Source organism: Mus caroli, unplaced genomic scaffold (assembly GCF_978045245.1).
Source record: "Mus caroli unplaced genomic scaffold, Mus_caroli_1 scaffold_13, whole genome shotgun sequence".
NCBI lineage: Eukaryota > Metazoa > Chordata > Mammalia > Rodentia > Muridae > Mus > Mus caroli.
Genome location: NW_028227268.1, coordinates 13304259 through 13325344, shown reverse-complemented (window position 1 = coordinate 13325344; position 21086 = coordinate 13304259). Strand labels below are relative to the sequence as shown.

The 21086-nt window shown below is 41.8% G+C and overlaps 1 protein-coding gene across 1 annotated transcript in view; it reads left to right on the top strand.

Moving 5' to 3' along the window:
* The window catches only part of Cep112 (centrosomal protein 112), a 442735-nt gene that overhangs the window by 390302 nt on the left and 31347 nt on the right, over positions 1-21086 (top strand). Inside the window, exon 24 of the mRNA XM_085829453.1 lies at positions 423-512. Coding sequence (XP_085685579.1) covers positions 423-512 — 90 coding nt within the window. The remainder of the gene's footprint in view (positions 1-422; positions 513-21086) is intronic.

Sequence of the window (21086 nt, the reverse complement as noted above, 5' to 3'; positions counted from 1 at the left end):
TAGAGCTGCTTTAATTAAAAATAACTTCCTCCTTCATTACATGGTTGGAGCCCTATGCTGGGATATGAGACATTTTGATAATAACTGAAACTTTCTAATTTGTCTATTCTATACATTAGGACTTCTTTTCTTTTCTGTGGCTTTTTGGTATTTTGAGACAGGGTCTTGCTGTGTAGCCTAGACTTGTCTGGAACTCTCAGAAATCCTCCTGCCTCATCCTTTTGAGATTGCAGTCATGTGCCACCCCACTCAGCTACGTTTATGGGTTTTTATTCTAGATCCTCCTAAAACACAAACGGTATGGCTGAAACAAAGTAAGAAGCCACGATCTGAGGCCCTGGGGACACCAACTCATGGGGTAAAGCTAGATTTTCAAGTACACTAATTTTTGATGTGGCTTTGTTTATTTTACACCATTTCAGGCTTTACAAGATGAACTAGAAACCCGCTCTAATCAGGTGCGAAGTGCAGAGAAAAAGTTACATCACAAAGAACTGGAGGCACAGGAACAGGTAGGTGCTTTCTGCCTTGCTTGCTCCTTCTTTCTCTAGCTCAGGGGCTGTGTGTCAGCCAGGGTCCTCTGGCTTTGAGGACAGAGCGCCCACTGGATAGTCAGAAACAAGGGCAAGTATTACCACACAGAACAAAAGGTCTACAGATAATGAAGACTGCATCTGTGACATTCTGGTGGCTCTTCCTCCTTTAGTGGCTTAATTCTCATAGCAATTCCAAGATGGCTGCATGCCACATATCCCACCCATTACTCTACTTTCTGGATACACAAGGTAGTGTAGCAGTTTCTGGAATCTTCCAAGGAATAAAGAACTCTTTTCGACTCATTCCTCTGCCTCTTTTTATTGGCTACAGCAGGTCACATGTTAGCCTAGCATGCCCAATCAAGGGTCAGAGGATCCCCCAACTAGCCAACCAGGACTCATCAGGACATGGAAGGGAAAGAAAAACAAAGAAATAGAGAAATAGATATTGGGTAGACAGCTGACAGTGTCTTCTATGCCATTGTTTTAAAATAAGTGGACATATATTCTGGTTTCTCTTCAGATTGGATGAAGCTCCATAACAGAAATGGACATAGTTTAGTTAACAGGCATAAATCATGTTTTCTTTTCAATGTTAATGTTCTTTTTCTTTCTATTATGTTAATAAAATAAGCTGACTATAACAAAAGCTACTAACCTATTTTCAAATGACAGGCTTATTTAGACTCAACTCTTAGTTTCAATGAATTAGAGTGCCCAGCACTGTTGACACTTGAAAAGTTTTAGCAGTGGACCAACAGTGTTGATGAGATCCTAGGGATATATTGTCCTTAGCTTCTGGGTATGGTCTTGCTACCACTTCCTCAGCATCACCAGACACCACGCACAAACTACCAGGAGTGTTGCCACACGGCCATACCTCAGCTGTGCCAGGAACGTTCAGTACAGGATCTCAGGTTGGGTCCTTTTGATTTTTTGAAAATATAAGTGTTAAGGTCTGGTAATGGAAGCTCTGTTCATCTCTGGAGATATTGACAGGAAGGGGCTCAAGGCAGGGAGTGGGACCAAATGCTGTGGAGTTGTAACAGTCTCTGAGTTATGCAGCTGTCAATGCTTGCCCACTTCCTACAGCTTGTCTCTGCATTCTAACCCTAAGACTCATCAACCAAAAGGTTTTAGTTCAGTTCAGTTTATCAGCTTTCCTCTTACAGATAATGTTCGTAGTATCAATCTAGAGGACTTTTTCCTAACATTAACTACCAGATATTCTGCTTTTTTTGCCTTGAAGTTTTACAGGTTTTTTTTTATTTATTTACATTCAAGGATGTGATCCATTCTGAGTTAATTTTTTTATTATTTTACTTATTTACTTTACATCCCACTCACTGCCCCCTCCCAGTCACCCCCTCCCACGATTCTTCCTTCATTCCCCTCCCCTTTTCCTCTGAGAGGGAGGGACCCCAGATAACCCCTGACACTGGCACAGTAAGTTTGTGAGGCTAGGTGCATCCTCTCCCACTGAGGCCAGACAAGGTAGCCCAGTGAGAAAGACATGCCCTGCGTATACAGGCAACAACTTTTAACATAGCCCTGTTCTAGTTGTTCAAGACCCACGTAAAGACCAAGCTGCATATCTGCTACATATGTATAGGGAGGCCTAGGTCCATCCCATATATGGTCTTTGGTTGATGATTCTGACTCTGAGAGACCCAAGGGCCTAGGTTAGTTGACTCTGTTGGTCTTCCTGTGGAGTCCCTTATTCCCTTAGGGGCTGTGATCCTTCCTACTGTTCTTCCATAAGAGTCCTCAAACTCCGTTCATGTTTGCCTGTGCGTGTCTGCATCTGTCTGAGTCAGCTGATGGGTGGAGCCTCTCAGAGGACAGCCATGCTAGACTCCTGTTAGTAAGCATAACAGAGTATTATTAACAGTATCAGGAATTGGTGCTTGCCCATGGGATGGGTCTCAAGTGTGGCAGTTATTGGTTGGCCATTACCTCAGTCTCTGCTCCATCCCCCATCCCTACATTTCTTGTAGATAGGATAAATTTGGGATCAAAAGTTTTGTGGGTGTGTTGGTGTCCCTGTTGCTCCATTGGTGTTCCTGCCTGGCTACAGGAGGTGGCCTCTTCAGGTTCCATGGCCCCAATGCTGTGAGTCACAGCTAAGGACACCCCCATTGATTCTTTGGTGCCTCCCCTATCCCAGGTCTCTGAATATTCCTGGAGGTGCAGATTTCCATACATTCTCATGGCCATCTGGTCATCCCTCCTGTCCCTCCCCACACCTGATCCTGAATCTCCCCATTCCCCTCCACAGCCCTTCTCCCATTCCCTCCCTCCACCTGCTTCTTATAACTATTTTATTCTCCTTCTAAGTGATATTCAAGCATCCTTGTGTAGTTAGAAGTATTAAGAATGCAGGCATAAGGTTTCTACTGCCTTAGACCATCTATGTTCCTGAATGAAAGACACACACAGCCTCCATGTTTTTAACATGCCTTAAGCAGCACTATAGCTGGGCAGCTGCCTGCCCTCCATGCACTTAGAATCCAGTTCCCTCTCAATAACACCAAATTATTATTTACTGTGTTTCATCTGCCCTTAGCTCCAGTTGGCCAGCCCACAGGGCCACATTTTCTTTTTTTCTACCCCATGGTGCATGCATGCTCTCTCTCTCTCTCTCTCTCTCTCTCTCTCTCTCTCTCTCTCTCTCTCTCTCTCTCTCTCTCCCTCTCTCTCTCTCTCTCTCATGCTCTCTCACTCTCTCACTCCCTCCCTCCCTCCTTTCCTCTCTCTCCTGCACATTCTTCTTCTCTATGTCAGCTTCTTCTTTCTCTAGTAAAAATATTTAAGAAGTCCCATCCCAGGGTTTCTTATTACTATATCCTTGCTTTGTCCTTCCTTCTTGTTTACCTTCTTTGGGTATGTGGAGTGTGGGATAGCTATCCTATATTTTTTGCCTAATATCCACTCTTAAGTGAGTACATACCATGCATGTCCTTTTGAGACTGAGTTACCTCACTCAAGAAGACATTCTCAATTTTCATCCATTTGCCTGCAAAATTCATGATGTCTTGGTTTTTAATAATTGAATAATATCCCATTGCATAGGTGTACCACAAATTCTTTATCTATTCTTCAGTTGAGGGACATCTAGGTTGTTTCCAGTTTCTAGTCGTCATGAATAAAACTACTATGAACATAGTTGAGCAAGTATCTTTGTATGTTGGAGGATCATCTTTTGGGTATATGCCCAGGAGTCGTATAGCTGGGTCTTGAGGTAGGACTATTCCTAGTTTTCTGAGAAACCACCAAATTGACTTTTAAAGTAGTTGCAAAGGTTTGCATTCCCACCAGCAAGGATGCTTCACATCTTTGCCAGCAAAAACTCTCTTGAGTTATTGATCTTAGCCATACTGAGGGGTATAAAATGGAGCCTTAGAGTTATTTTGATTTGCATTTCCCTAATAACTAAGGACTTTGAACATTTCTTTAAGTACTTCTCAAGTATTTGAGATTCCTCTGTTGAGAATTCTCTGTGTACCCCATTTTTAATTGAGTTATATGGGTGATTGGTATCTAACTTCTTGAGTTCTTTATATATTTTGGATATTAGCCCTCTGTCAGATGTAGTGTTGATGAAGATCCTTTCCCAATCTGTAGACTTCCATTTGTCCTATTGACAGTGTCATTTGCCTTACAGAAGCTTTGCCATTTCATGAGGTCCCATTTATCAATTGTTGATTTTAGAGACTGAGCCATTGGTATTGTGTTCAAGAAGTTGTCTCTTGTACCAATGCATTCAAAGCTATTTCCCATTTTCTCTTCTATGAGATTTAGTGAATGTGGTTTTATGTTGAGGAATTTGATAGACTTCGACTTGAGTTTTATGCAGGATGATGAATATGGATCTATTTGCACTCTTCCACATGTAAACATCCAGTTAGACTAGCACAATTCTTTCTTTTTCCCATTGTATGGTTTTGGATTCTTAATCAAAAACCATGTGACCATAGGTGTGTGGGTTTATGTCTTCTGGCTCTTTGATTTCATTCCATTGATCAACATGTCTGTTTCTGTACCAACACCATACAGTTTTATCACTATTGCTTTGCAATATAGCTTGAGATCAGGGATGGTGATACCTTCCAAAGTTCTTTTATTGTTCAAGATTATTTTGGCTATCCTGGATATTTTTTATTATTCTATATAATGTTGAGAATTGCTCTTTCAAGGTCTATAAAAAAAATGGGATTTTGATGGAAATTGCATTGAATCTGTAGATTGCTTGTGGTAAGGTAGCAATTTTCACTATGTTAATCCTGCCTATCCATCAGCATGGGAGATCTTTCCATTTTCTGATATCTTCTTCAGTTTCTTTCTTCAGGGACTTGAAATTCTTTTCATGCAGATCTTTCACTTGCTTGGTTAGAGTTACATCAATATATTTTATAGTATTCATGGCTGTTGTAAAGGGTGCTATTTCCCTAATTTCTTTCTTGGTCAGTTTATCATTTGTATAAAGTAGGGATATTGATTTCTTTGAGTTAATTTTAAATCCAGCCATTTTGCTGAAGCTGTTTATCAGCTGTAGGAGTTCTCTGATAGAATTTTTGGGGTTGCTTATCTATACTATCATATCATCTACAAATAGCAATACTTTGACTTCTTTTCCAATTTATATCCCCTTGATCTTCTTATTGCTCTGAATAGAACTTCAAGTACTATACTGAAGAGATAAAAGGAGAGTGGGCAACCTTGTCTGGTGCCTGATTTTACTGGAATTGCTTTAAGGTTTTCTCCATTTACCTTGATGGTGGCTATTGGATTGCTGTATGGTACATTTATTGTTTAGGTATGTCCCTTGTATCCCTGACCGCTCTAAGATTTTTAACATAAATTGGTGTTGGATTTTGTCAAAGGCTTTTTCAGCATCTAATAAGATGATCATGTGATTTTTTTTCTTTCAGTTTATATGATGAATTGTGTTGATGGCTTTTCATATACTGAACTGTCCCTGCATCTCTGGGATGAAACCTTCTTGATCATGATGGATGATGTTTTCCCTGTGTTTTCTTGAATGTATTTATCTTCCTTGGGTTGGAATTTTCCTTCTAGTATTTTCTGTAGGCTGGATTTATGGATAGATATTGTTTAAATTGGGATTTGTCTCGAAATATCTTGTTTTCTCCACCTATGGTGATTGAGAGTTTTGATGGGTATAGTAGTCTAGGTTGCCATCTGTGTTTTTAAGGGGTTGCAAGATATCTGTCTGTCCAGGCTCTTCTAGCTTTTAGAGTCTCTGTTGAGAAGCCGGTATAATTCTGATAGGTCTGCCTTTGTATGTTACCTGACCTTTTTTCCTTGCTACTTTTAATATTCTTTCTTTGTTCTATAGATTTTCTGTTTTGATTATTATGTGGTGGGAGGATTTTCTTTTCTGGTCCAGTCTAATTGGTATTCTATAAGCCTCTTGTAAGGTTATAGGCATCTCTTTCTTTAGGTTAGGAATGTTTTCTTCTATGGTTATGTTGGAAATATTTTCTGGGCCTTGGAACTAGGACTCTTCACCTTCTTCGATTCCAATTATTCTTAGGTTAGGTCTTTTCATGGTACCCCAGATTTTCTGGATGTTTTGTGTAAGAAATTTTCTAGCTTTAACATTTTCCTTGACTGATGTATCAATTTCTTCTGTTGTATCTTCTACACCTCAGACTCTCTCTTCCATCTCCTGCATCTGTTGGTCATTCCTGCATCTGTGGTCCCTCTTCTCTTCCCTAGTTTTTCCATCTCCAGGATATCCTCAGTTTGTGTTTCCTTTATTGCTTCTATTTCCACTTTCACATCTTGCAGTTTTATTTCTTTCCTTCACCTGTCTAATTGTATTTTCCTGCATTTCTTTAAGGGATTTATTCATTTCCTCTTTAAAGGTCTCTATTATCTTTTTAATATTGAATTTGAAGTCATTTTCTTGTGGTTCAGTTGTGTTAGGATATCCAAGGCTTGCTGTTGTAGTGTAGTTGTGCTCTGAAGGTGTCATATTGCTCTGGCTTTTTTAGATTTTGTTCTTTCAAGGGCCTTTAGCCACCTGGATAGCTTTGGTCCCTGGATGTTCTTGTTGTGGTAGGTGTTGGGGGGAGGGTTAACCTCAATGGTCCTGGTGTGGCAGGTCTCTGATGGGTATCCTTGGGCTGAATGGGTCAGGATCTGCAGGTCTGTATGGTTCAGGTAGGCAGAGAGGTGGAGGGAGAATGGAGGTCCACCTAGGCAATCAGGCTGCTCAGGGCAGCTTGGTGTGCCCAGAGACTCAGCCAGCAGGGAAGATGGGTAGGGGAAAGGAAGGTCACCTGTATGGTTCAGGATCCATTTGTCAAATGAAGGTGGGAAGAGAAGTGGGGAAAGAATGGAGGCCCCCTGGGATAGCAGGCTGCTCAGGGCAGCCTGGCTTGCTCCAGGGGACTCAGCCAGCGGGGAAGATTGGCATGGAAAGGACGCTGACATGTATGGTTCTGGATCAACAGGTGATGAAGAAAGGAGGAGAGGTGGCAGGAGGATGGAACCTCAGTGTTTATAAAATTAATTTCATAAAAGTTAATTTTTAAAAATTAAAACTTACTGCATTACCTGACTTCCTATAACTTCTTGTCATGCCATAGTGTCTTCCCTGTATAACCTATTTCATATATATACTTCTGTTTTCATACATGCATATGCATGTATGTCTATATTGTGTATTATATGGTGCCCTTGTCATACGATTGAAAACAGGTGAAATACTCTAATTAAAATAACACCCACACTTTCCAAATGTCTACAAGGGATAGACATTGTGCAAGAAGCATTTAATCTTCTCTGTGTCCAACAAAAGTCAGTATTGCCATCTCCATTTTACCAATGGGCATGTAAGACCTCACCTAGTGGAAGTGTGTCAAACACAGGTCATCTGAATTCTAGTCCTTTGTTCCTCTCTGACAACTCTGCATCCATTTCCAGTTAGTATAAGAAAGGAAGAAACAAAGATGCTGATGCTGGCTCCAAATCACAGGCTTCCTAAGGGTGACAAGAGAATAAGCCTGGAAGTCCAAGTGCCCATGACAGCAGCTAATGCCGTTGACTTTGTATAGGAAGAGCAATGCATGGGGCTAAGGAAATGAGCACAGGGCAGATTTGGCAACAGATGAGCACACGCTCTTCAGTGGGAGTGCAGTGGCAGGCAGGCCCAAGCAGTGTGGGCCTGCTTGTGCAGAAGATCACCTGACCAAGGTCACCTGAGCCCCGCTCTCTGGCCAAGACGCTCCTGGCAAAAATCATTTAAAAACAAGTTTTAAAAACAGAAAACGTTCTGGGGTTCCCTAGAGGGCTGTGGCCTCTCCACTTTGTGGTAAAGTGTGACTTCAGGTAAAATGTTGTTGACACCACTTAAATTCATGGCAAAACTTCACACAGAAAATTCCATAATATGTTGAGAGTTGGGAAATCAAGAAATCCCAGATGAACAATAGGGAACGATTCAGGAACTACTTTCAGCCTTTTTTTTTTTCTTGACTTCTTTTTGATCATCAAAGTTGCTTTCATGTTTGCAGTGACAATAGCTTTTTAGAATATTTCTTACACTAATTCCTGATATCTCCCATTAGACTACAGTTTACCAAAGAAACATCGGGAAATATATAGATAAAGCTGAGTATCCCACCACAAGCTGTTAGGTTCTTTCCACAAGTTCCTGGGATATAGCTGGAACAGAAAGATGAATAGCAAGGATTCTGTACTTAATAAATCTTAATAAATAAATAATATTCATCTGTAATTTAATTTAACCTTTTATCTAAATTTGACTCGTGTTCCCCCTTTAAATTGCTGACCCCAAGCGAATCAGTCAAAAGGGTGAGGGCTCCCTGGGTGATGGTTTCTTAGGGTCTGCTTCCGTGTGGACCTCAGGTATCTGAAATACTGGCAGCATCCTAATGTGCCTTGCCTTTTCATCACCCATCAAAGTGGCTGCAGTAGCAGTAGCTGGCCTTACATCACCCAAACAACTGAGCCGAACGTAAAACAGCTACTTAGAACTTCCTTCTTTTTCTTGTCAACTAAATATTATTATCCTGATACTAGTTGCATAAAAAAATCAAATTGAAACTGGCAGAATTACAAAAGACAATTTACTAGGCTGCTTTTTATAACTTACTTGCTTTTTTAAAAAGAAGTTTAAACTATCTCTGGTTTTCATTTAAGAAAAATTCCTGTGTTTTGATTTTACAAAAACAAAAAATGAATGAGGCATTTTAAAAGCTATGTTTTTAATTAAAAACAAAAGGCTGCATCTCATCAGGTCTTGATGGGTGGTATCCTTTATGCCCTGGTGCCATCAGCTCTTCTCTGTCTCCTCCACTGGCAGATCAGCAAGCCAGTCATAGCTGCAGAGAGCACACCTTAATCAGTGGGTCCACAGGAAGCCCTGGCCCACATATGCAGTCAGAAAACTAGAATGAAAATTTACTTATTTCCTTAGTTAGTCTTACAAAAAAATATGATTCTTCCTGTAATCCTCAAATGGTAAAGTAAGTATAGTCACCATTATATTTATCTACATCAAGAGTTAGTGTTAGTTCTAATTCCAGATAAGATCTGGGCAATAAACCCATCACTGAAGGAAAGGGTGAGGGAATGGAGCTCTGATCAGACTTCTTTCTTGTGCAAAGAAACAGCACTCCAGCAAGGCTGTGCTGTCTCTGGTGTGCGGTTCTAAGTAGATGACCCAAGGAGGGCTGGGTATATATACTCTGCTGCTCCCTGGGGTATATATACTCTGCTGCTCCCTGGGGTATATATACTCTGCTGCTCCCTGGGGTGTATATACTCTGCTGCTCCCTGGGGTATATATACTCTGCTGCTCCCTGAGGTGTATATACTCTGCTGCTCCCTGGGGTGTATATACTCTGCTGCTCCCTGGGGTATATATACTCTGCTGCTCCCTGGGGTATATATACTCTGCTGCTCCCTGGGGTGTATATACTCTGCTGCTACTGGGGTATATATACTCTGCTGCTCCCTGGGGTATATATACTCTGCTGCTCCCTGGGGTATATATACTCTGCTGCTCCCTGGGGTGTATATACTCTGCTGCTACTGGGGTATATATACTCTGCTGCTCCCTGGGGTATATATACTCTGCTGCTCCCTGGAGTATATATACTCTGCTGCTCCCTGAGGTATATATACTCTGCTGCTCCCTGGGGTATATATACTCTGCTGCTCCCTGGGGTGTATATACTCTGCTGCTCCCTGGGGTATATATACTCTGCTGCTCCCTGGGGTGTCCCTGGGGTGTATATACTCTGCTGCTACTGGGGTATATATACTCTGCTGCTCCCTGGGGTGTATATACTCTGCTGCTACTGGGGTATATATACTCTGCTGCTCCCTGGGGTGTATATACTGTGCTGCTCCCTGGGGTGTATATACTGTGCTGCTCCCTGGGGTGTATATACTCTGCTGCTCCCTGGGGTATATATATTCTGCTGCTCCCCAGATGTTCTTTTCCACTGCAGTAGCACAGCATAAAACTCGCAGATGCTATCTATCACTCGAGTTCAGGTATAGATGAGAACATGATGGCTAAAACTAAAACTCACCTTTGGTACCAAATGTTTTATAATTCACACGGAGAATAGATCATTAAACTGGCAAATTATAGAGAAAAGAAGAAAAAAGAAAGAACGTAAACTGTTACTTGGTATTTTAATACTGTGTAAAGCATGTTTTTATAGCAGTGTCACTAAGCAGTGTCAGATCCTGCGCTATGACAGCGGGTACTAAACACATGTAACAAGCCCCTGTTTCTAACTGGTGATCTCAAAGTTGAAAACATAATTAGCTTTCATATTGATTTAATTGATTTTGCCAGTGGCTAAGGAAAGATTTCATTAGGTCTCATGGTCTCTTGATACATTGTTGACTTTCTCCTTTTTCATATTTGATTACATTGATCACTTTGTTTCTCAGAAAAAAAAATTTTAAGTAAGTTAATTTTTAAAAGCCAACACTTCAGAGACTTCCTTATAAATAATCTCAAGTGCTGTCCATATTGTAGAAGAGGTACTCTTTTCTTTTCTGCTCGTTTCATATTTTCTCCCTATCTGGTGCTGAGGATGGAGCCCAGAGCCACTAAGCCATTTTAGTCCTCACAGGTGCTTCACCCAAGACAATGGCAGGTATGAGAATACTTCAAGATAAATGATCCGTGGAGCCTGCCATCAAGGGTCACAGTACTAAGAAGCTAGGGATCAGTGTGGACTCCAGACATGAAATTAAGGGGGGGGTGGCTTCCACAAGACTAAGTAATGGAAAGAACAAGAACCTTGATTCTACCTCATATCATCATGGTCCCTGGGAGGTGGGGGTGAAGAGGATTCAGCCAGGAGAGAATGTTGGCTTCCCGGTGCCCTAGTGACAGGGTGTCATTTCAAGAGTGCCAGGAGCAAAGCAGCTTCCCTGACTGTCAGGAAAGAGCTAGCACTTCCTCTTCAATGAAAAGCTCCTGGCTCCCATCTATCCCACTGCCTCAGGCTGTCCCTGGAGTCCGCTCTAGCTTTGTGGCCAGACTTTTTGATGGACATTGCTTTAGCTCCTAATAGAGTGGGATGTGCCCAGGTATAGACTGTACAGGCACAGGTAGTCCATAAGCTGTTTTCAAATATGTAATTTCTAAAAGTCACTCACCCCTTACTTTTCAGTCACAGTTTTATAGGCCAAGCTTCATGATTAAGGCCTAAACACACTGGTTAATTCAGGAGAGAACTTAATGACCAAAGCCAGACTCAGTGATCACTGTATACTTATGTCTGAGGTTGTCCCAGAGACCCTATCAAGACCCAGGGAGAGGAGAACAATGCAGCAGTTAAGAGCATGGTGGTTCTGAACCCACCTTGTCTCTCCTAGCCTTATGTTCTTGGTCAAGGCCCTTCCCCATCCATAAACTCTTAGTAATCCCTTCCCATGGGCTCTGATAACATCAGAACAAGATGGTGGGTGTAAAACTACTTTAAACACTATAAACCGTGCAGCTGCAGTGTGTGCAATTAGTGCTTCAGAGCAGGGAAGAAAGGGGGCCTCTGAACCGGGCATTAAGTGAACAGAGAGACGCTTTCCCGTTAGGGAACAGAATTTGAGGAGTTGTGAAGCAGAACGACTCTGAAGTGGTCAGGGAAGATGAAGTCAGTAAAGAGGAAAGCAGGACCAGAATACTACTTTCATTCATTTGTCAACTGAGAGAGACAGACAGAGACAGAGACAGAGACAGAGACAGAGACAGAGACAGAGACAGAGACAGACCCTCCCTCACTGTCACTGAAGTCTGCTCTTCACTGAGCATATGATGTGTGTTGGGGTAGTTGGTGACAGCTCTTAGATGTGGTGCGAGGGCATTTCAGTCATTGTCAGAACATTGTCAGCCACTAGAGACTTCTTTCAAATGGAGAGTGCTACACAGTCTAGTTTAGCTTTGCAAAGATTAATCAGCAACAGTAGGTGAGAGATCCATTCAGACTTTATAGCATTGAAATTCACATTGCAAGGTATAAGAGAAACATGTCACAGAGAATATAAAGGGTAGTTAGGAAGATTTACTCACAAGGAAAATTTCACAAAAATGCAGATGTGGAAACAGGAGTAAGAGAGAAATGTATCAAGACTGAGATTTTGGTTTTTGTTGTTGTTGTTGTTGTTGTTGTTGTTGTTTTTTTGGTTTTTAATGACAAGATGGTGCACAATAGACTTTACTATGGTTATTTCTGAGATGTTAGGATCGACACTCAAGTGGAAACACAGAGTTTCAAGATCTAAATTACCAACTGAAGAAGAAAACCCATGTGCCGTGAGCATCTGCTTACATGGGCATGAGTACCAAGAGGCCCTGAGTGGGCATGGTCAGGACCAACTCAAGGAACTCAAGAAACAGGCAGATACAAAAGAATCAAGTAGGTATAGGAAGACAGGAACAGAGCTTGGAGAATTTAATGTCACAGAAATGAGAGCGTGCTTCCTCTCAGACTGTGTTCTGTAGGATAAGGACTCCCACTTCATGACATCTGTGAACCATTTGGATCACTCTGTGGAGGCATTATTGTTTCAACCCCTCCTCCACCCCCATCCCCTACCTCTTTCCCTCTGTCTTCTGTGCTTTGTAGAACTTCTGTGGTTTCCATTGAAGGTTTTCTCATCCAGCTTCCTTGGATACTGACTGTGCTCTGAGGGTGGGACTGTGTGCTGGAACTAACTGTGTTAGGTCTGTCAGCACTTAGCCCTGTGCCCGCCCCATGCAGTGATCTGTAAGTATGATGGGAGAACGGAAGAAAGGAAAGAGTAACAGAGCAGAGGGGAAGGATTAGGAAGAGAAAGCAGGAAGGAAGGTTAACCGCTTCACATGCTACAGGGGATCTAAAGCTGAAGAGTTGTTGTTCAAAAGCCACTGAACTACTACAAGGTGGCCATGGCTACCTTCGGTATTAACCTCCTAAACATACTCTCAGTCACTTTCTAGGCTTAGGTTTGTCTGTACTTGTATGAAAAGAATACTGCAGCTACTCATCTGAGGTGGTCATTTCATTTGGTATGACTATTAATGGCTCCTGGTGACTTCTGTGGCCCTCAGTAATTCCCCAAACATTAGCGCACAAAGGGTTGGGAACCGGGGAAAACTAAGACAGAGATGTCAGTGCCCACTCCACACAGCCCTCCTTCCTGCTCACCTCTACAGTAGGGCAGATTCTGAGTTTCTCTTAAGAGAGTTTCTCAGGGAGCAATGAGATCACTCAGCAGACAAGAGCGCTTGGTGGTCAAGCCTGATGACGTGAGTTCAGTCTCTCCAGCTCACAGTGGAGGGAGAGAAGGGAGCTCAAAGTGTTGTCCTCTGATCTACACATAAACACACACACACACCATCTCATGGCTGACTTATGCCCATGCACACATCATACACAGCCAATAATAATAGGAAGAAAATGTTAATATCCTGAGAAAGCCAGAGTGAAAGGGCATTCAGTAGTCCTGTGTTGTCTCCAGAGACAAACTGAACATTCTGCCTCTTCCTTCCTGGGTCCCGGAGGTAAAGGAAGTCTGGGGCTTTTAGTGTTAAGTGGCTTTCAGGTGATAACAGCATAGCATCCCCTGCAGTGTCTCAGACCCTTCCACCTGTTGCACCCCTACAACTGCTAGGGTCTGTCTTTCCCAAGAAGTCTGCTTGCCTCCCACATGCTCCGTGATCTGCCAGGGAATAACATGGATAGAGCAGAACCCAAATCAATGTGTTCAAAGCTTTCACTTTATAGCATTCTTACTGTTAAACCACCTGCATCATCATCAAGGGTAGCCAAGAAATCCATCGAGCCCCGTTAAGGGCAGCCTTAAAGAAGATGGTGCTATGAAGACAGAAAATCGATTAAGCAATAATCGTGACAATTGTTAAAAGGAGAATTGGTCTTCTACAGATTTCCAAGCCTTTAATTTCCCCATTTTCCATAATGGATTTTAAAACTTCCCAGTCTTGGCTGCTGTGGGCTAATTTATCTGCAGTGAACTCTATTTGAAAGCACTAACAACTCAAAACTATGCTTTCTCCCAGAGCACATTATGAAAACAGGAATAATAATTGCAACAGAAATATAATTCAAAGACTTTTATTGACTTTTCATGTTTAATGGTTATTATTCTGACTTGTTTCAAGTAATTTTAATAACCACAGTTTATTTACAAAATTCAGACTGCTTCTTTTGTTCCTGTGCCAACAAAATGCATTTGTTCCCAGACAGCTGTCGTGAGGTATCATTCTAAGGCTGGGGTTGTTATGAAGGGTAGAAACACATTTGGCTTTGGCCACGTCTTCTCAATGAGCTTGACTAACGTGTGTCTCAAACACTTGGGCTTGATGTCAGGAACAATATATTTTTATGACAATACACATCTCAGAATGTTCCTTATAAACCAGTTTGTCCGGGAGACGTCAGTAGCGAGGCAAGTCAAGCCCTTGTCCCTAGATCCCTCACTAAGAAAGGTTCCCAGACATCACAGAGTGGTTTTGAGGCAAATAGAAAGCTCTCTCCTGGCGTGAATATACTCTGTGTTTCCTTCTTGCTTTCCAGAGTCTCTTTGTTTTGAACCTCAGTGGACGTATTGTGCTGGGGACAAGAGAAGGGGCTGGACCCCCATGTTCCTGCTGCATGCTTTTAATCTTGTGGTTTGCTGACATATCAGTTGCAAGTATCAGCCAGATACCCACCACACCACTGCAGCTGTTTGTCCAGAGAGCATTTTCTGCATTGCTGAAGTGGCTCCCTGTCCTTGCAGCAACCCCTAGGGGATGGTGAAGAGCAGGAGAGAGCCCAGGACTGCGCAGGCTCCCACACAGCACGAGTGCAGTCTAAGCTAGGCTGTCTGTCTAGGCTGCAGCTCATTTTATGGCCTTCTAATGAAGTAATTCGACAATATTTTCTCACTTCTTTTATTAGATAGTTTGGGTCCAATTTTAGAACTTTTTAAGACATTTTTAAATGCTCAAATGATTTATTCCAAACCAATAAATCATGGAGAGCTTAAAAATTATACAGCAGAAACAAACATATATGCAACACAAAATATTCATACACAGAAAATAACAAAATAAAATATTTTTAGATGTATTTGCCAAAGAGCTGAGAAAGTAGTTCAGAAATAAAATTTCTGCCTAGTGGCGTTGGGTTCATCCATCAGCTTCGTTCTGGGTCTGTAATCTTTCATGTTGAAATATTTTTAACAAGTTGTAAATATTCTATAACAACTGTAGTATTACTGTGTATGTACATCTGTGTGTGTGTGTGTGTGTGTGTGTGTGTGTGTGTGTGTGTGTGTGTGTGTGCCTGTGTTCATCTTTGTGTTGGGGGGGGGCAACCTTCTAACCCTGTTCTCTGTATCTGTAGTTATTTTGATTACTTTTCATTGTCTAGCTTCCAGTTCACTAATTTTCTCCTTAGCTGTATCTAATCTTCTATTAGGCCAGTCTTAAATGTTGATTATATTTTTCAGCAAGAATTTCTACTTAGTTCTTTTTAATTTTTTAATTTTGTACCAAAGTTCACAATCATTTTCCTAATTCTGTTGCACATATATCTTGATGTTTTAAAATAAATGTGCCATAATCTAAAGCAAATTTGGGCAGGGGGGATTTGATCACTTTTCTTTTGAACTGGCTGTTTTGAGTGTAGATAAGTTACTTCTATAAGGAATTTTATAGAAATGATTTAAGACCTAGGATGATCTTAATTTCTTCCAGAGAGAATTGACATTTGTAGTCAGGTAGCAGCACTCTCAGTCTGGAATAACTCCAAGTCATTTTCAGGGACTGAGATGATCCAAAACCAGACTTTGTCACTGGAAAGAGCTGGTCTGTTTCCAAGTCAGTTACTCCTACTCACAGAATGTAACCTTTTGGCAAACACCCAAAGCATAGGGTTTTACCAGACACTCCCCTAGAAAGTCCCAGACTGCAATTTCATGTGTGAGAGCTATTAAACCATCTATTCCGTTTCTCATCCATGACTCTAGACATTGGCCAAGCCCACTACATGAGCTGCTCCCAGTGCCAGTCCTGGTTCTGTGTGATCTTGGCCTGATTCCTCTCTGTCCAACCAGTTCTCTAGGGATCTCAAACACACTGGGAAGGGATGGTCTAAGGTTCCATTGTCAGAGTGGGAGCCCAGCATCTGCTTTCTTTCCTAATGCTTCCCTTTGCGTTCCTAGTGTGACCTATTGGAGTTTTTAAGGTATATTCTGTATATTAAGGATTTGTTAGTTAAGTAAATTGCAAATATTCCTAGTTACTATTCTTTTAAATTTTTTACTCATTATTTTAGTGTTTTGAGGTTATTTTGTGTGCTGGATTGTGTTCATTTTGTTTTGGGTTGGGGTGTGTGTGCACGTGCGCGCGCACTGCAATAGAACTTAATCTTTACACATGCTCAACACTCTTCCACTGAGCTTATTCCCACCCTCCCTCCTTTCATCTGAAAAGGGTCTTACTAAGTTGTCCAGGCTAGCCTAACTCACTGTGATTGAGGCTGACCTTGTGTGTGCCATCTCCCTGCCTCTTCCTGAGCCTGCTGAGTAGCTGAGGCTGTGACACAAGGGTCAGCTAACCATCTTTCTCTAGATGACTGTCTAGATGATTTATTTAGGAAAGCTCTCCTGATCCAGGTAATGAAGTACAGAGTCTGTGTGGTACATTTACCGTTTAGTATAGATCCTGTGGCATAAGGTTGTGACAGACAGAATGACTTCCAGTGGAGATTATACTCTGATCCCTGAATGATTAAACACACACACACACAAAGAGTTCACAAGTGTGACCAAGGTAACCTTAGAGATTATCCCAAGTGCTGTGCCAATCCAAACAGAAGGCTACAGTGGGCAGAGAACTTCCTCTGGCAGAAACGATGAACAGGGCCATAGGAAGGTCATGGCAGGAGGCAGAGCAGGGCAATAGGACAGCAGGTCAGAATGTTGAGAAAGACCAAGCACAACATTCCCTTTCAGGACGGAGGGAACAGCTCATGAGCAATTCGTGCAGCTCTATGAGGACCAAAGGCATCTGGGCTCTCTACCCATAGAGCTGAGCTGGACTGCACACCAACTCTATGAGGTGAGCATTAACCCTTTCAGGGTAGTGCCAGCTGACAGCCAGCAAGGAAACGTACCTGTAAGGAACTGAATTTGCCCGAAACCACACATGGGCAAGGAAGAGTTCTTTTCAGGGGCTCCAAATAGGACCTTGGGCCAGATGTTTGCCCTTGTGATACCCATATCCCCAGCTGATCCCCTCAGATTTCAAACCTATAAGATAGCAAATTCTAACTATAAGATAGCAAATTCATGTAGTTTTAAGCAAATGAATACCAGGCCATTTATTGTAAGAATTATAGAAAGTTTCTATAGGAATGTTACTTTATTAGAATTATTTCAAACTAAATAGTTAGTAATATCATTTTGACGAAGATATATTTCCCACATTTAAGAAAAAAGCCATCTTTAACAAAAATCAAAGTTTGCATATAAATGTGAGTCTGCTTGGAACTCTTTACATCCTTCTGTTTGTCTTGTGTGGTACCCTGTTATGTACTACAGGTGCTGAGGTACACTGCTCGGTTCCACTTCCAGCTCCATCACTCCCACTGTAGAACTCCAGCAAGAGGCTTCACTTGTCCCTTCCATGGCACTACCCTGAAAGGGTTAATGCTCACCTCATAGAGTTGATGTGCAGGCCAGCTCAGCTCTATGGGTAGAGAGCCCAGATGTGCAAATGACATCATCTGGGGATGGCTCCTCCCATCACTGTCTTGATTACTGCCAGGCCTTCCCTGTTCCCATGATTCATGCCCTAAGCCTCCTGCATTTCTTTTCTAGAATCCCACTGACTGGCTGGCTGGTATTGCACTGAAAGTATGAATTATATTAGGATAATTGGTATCTTTGCAATATTGACTCTTCGTGTTATGCACCTCACATCTCTGCATTTCATGAGCTATTCTTCAGTATGCTTCAGGCCAGCTGACCTGAATCTCCATGTGGATATGTGGGACATTTTGTATTGAATTGATTTCAGCTTTATTATGTGGTTTTCTTTCTCTTTTTTTTTCCTTTGGGTTTCCCTTATATTTTCTGCATGGCTGCCACTTATGGTTGAAGAACGTATTCAGAGTTTTTGCAGTGTATATATTACAAAGGAAAAGAAAGAGGAGCTAACAGACAAATAGAGCTATGCTATTATAAGCAGAATCTGTCTGGTATTTGGTCTGATGATTTTTCACTGTGGCTCTTGAGTTTCTATGGTTCCTGAGCAGAGATGACCCCTGCATCCTGCCTTCCATCTCTCATCCCACCGGGCATTGCTTCCCAGCCCAGGCCTGCAGGATGGCATCAAGTCCATGGCAAGAGTTTCCTTCCTAGAGGCCTCTAAGATTTTATTTATTAGACTGGAGAGTTGGCTCGCTGGTTAAGAGTACTTGCTGCTCTTCCTGAGGATGTAAGTTTCAATTCCTAGCACCTTCATAGTGGTTTACAATCATCTGTAATTGTAATTGCAGTTCAACAAAATCCAATACCATCTTGTGGGCCCCTATGGTCCACATACACAGGATGCACAGATATACATGCAGGAAAAGTATTCATACATATAAAAATAAAATAATCAAAGTTAAGATTTTATTTCTTTCTCTATTTGTGTGTGTGTGTGAGCGCGCGTGCGCGTGCGTGCATCAGTTTTTTGCCTCTATGTATGTCTATGCACTACATGTGTACATTGCCTTTGGCAGTCAGAAGAAGGCACTAGATCACCTGGAACTGGAGTTATAGCCAGTTGTGAACCACCATAGAGGTGCTAGAAAATGAACCCACATCCTCAGGAAGGACAGCCAGTGTTCTTAACTGAGCCCTCTTCCTAAGGGTTTCTAATAGCATTTAGGGATTTAAAACATCATTTTCCTTATAATAGTTGTAAGCATATTTTCTCATTTACATTAAACTAAGACTTCTTTGAAGTGGAGAATAAGTATACACACACACATATATACTCACATGTATGTAGTATTGTATGTATGTATGTATGTATAGGATCAACATGTACATCATACATATGTCTGCCTCACAGTCAACTCTAGCCATACAAGAGCTGAACAGATCATCTCTGCTGGCACAGTAGCACTGACCACTGAAAAACACAGAAAGCTATGGGAGCCTCACTCCCTTCCACTGCCCTTTCACAGAGTGACTTTTTGGTCTCTCCCTCTGGTGCCCATCATGGAGTCTTATAGACACTGAGCAAAAGGCTATCTCCAAAGTATAAGATTCCAAATCAAAGAAGATCTCAGAAGATGGAAAGATCTCCCATGTTCATGGATTGGCAGGATTAATATAGTAAAAATGGCTATCCTACTAAAAGCAATCTACAGATTCAGTGCAATCCCCATCAAAATTCCAACTCAGTTCTTTACAGAGTTAGAAAGGTCAATTTGCAAATTCATCTGGAATAACAAAAATCCTAAGATAGCAAAAACTATTCTAAACAAAAGAACCGCTGGTAGAATCACCATGCCCAACCTCAAGCTGTACTACAGAGCAATTGTGATAAAAAAAAAAAAACAGCATGGTACTGGTACAGTGACAGACAGGTAGATCAATGGAACAGAATTGAAGACCAAGAAATGAACCCACATACCTATGGTCACTTGATCTTTGACAAAGGAGCTAAAACCATCCAGTGGGAAAAAGACAGCGTCTTTAACAAATGGTGCTGGCTCAGCTGGCGGTTAGCATGTAGAAGAAGGCAAATTGATCCATTCTTATCTCCTGTACAAAGCTCAAATCTAAGTGGATCAAAGAACTCCACATAAAACCAGAGACACTGAAACTTATAGAGGAGAAAGTGGGAAAGAGCCTCGAAGATATGGGCACAGGGGAAAAATTCCTGTGTATTACAGCACAATGGCTTGTGCTGTAAGATCAAGAATTGACAAATGGGACCTCATAAAATTGCAAAGCTTCTGTAAGGCAAAAGACTCTATCAGTAAGACCAAAAGGCAACCAACAGATTGGGAAAAGATCTTAACCAATCCTAAATCAGATAGGGGACTAATATCCAATATATACAAAGAACTCAAGAAGTTGGACTCCAGAAAACCAAACAACCGTATTTTAAAAATGGGGTACAGAGCTAAGCAAAGAATTCTCAACTGAGGAATACCAAATGGCTGAGAAGCACCTAAAGAAATATTCAACATCCTTAATCATCAGGGAAATGCAAATCAAAACAACCCTGAGAGTCCACCTCACACCAGTCAGAATGGCTAAGATCAAAAATTCAGGTGACAGCAGATGCTAGTGAGGATGTGGAGAAAGAGGAACACTCCTCCGTTGCTGGTGGGACTGCAAGCTGGTACAACCACTCTAGAAATAAGCTTGGCAGTTCCTCAGAAAATTGGACATAGTTCTACCAGAAGATCCAGCAATACCTCTCCTGGGCATATACCCAGAAGATGCTCCAACATGTAATAAGGACACATGCTCCACTATGTTCATAGCAGCCTTATTTATAATAGCCAGAAGCTGGAAAGAACCCAGATGTCCCTCAACAGAGGAATGGATACAGAAAATGTGGTACATTTACACAATGGACTACTACTCAGCTATTAAAAACAATAAATTTATGAGATTCTTAGACAAATGGATGGATCTGGAGGATATCATCTTGAGTGAGGTGACCCAATCACAAAAGAACACACATGATATGCACTCACTGATTAGTGGATATTAGCCCAGAAGCTCAGAATCCTTCTTTGAAGGGGGAACAAAATACCCATGAAAGGAATTTACAGAGACAAAGTTTGGAGTAGAGACTGAAGGAATGACCATCCAGAGACTGCCCCACTTGGGGATCCATCCCATAAACAACCACCAAACCCAGACACTATAGCAGAAGCCAACAAGAGCCTGCTGACAGGAGCCTGGTATAGCTGTCTCCTGATGGCCTCTGCCAGTGCCTGGCAAATATAGAAGTGGATGCTCAAATAT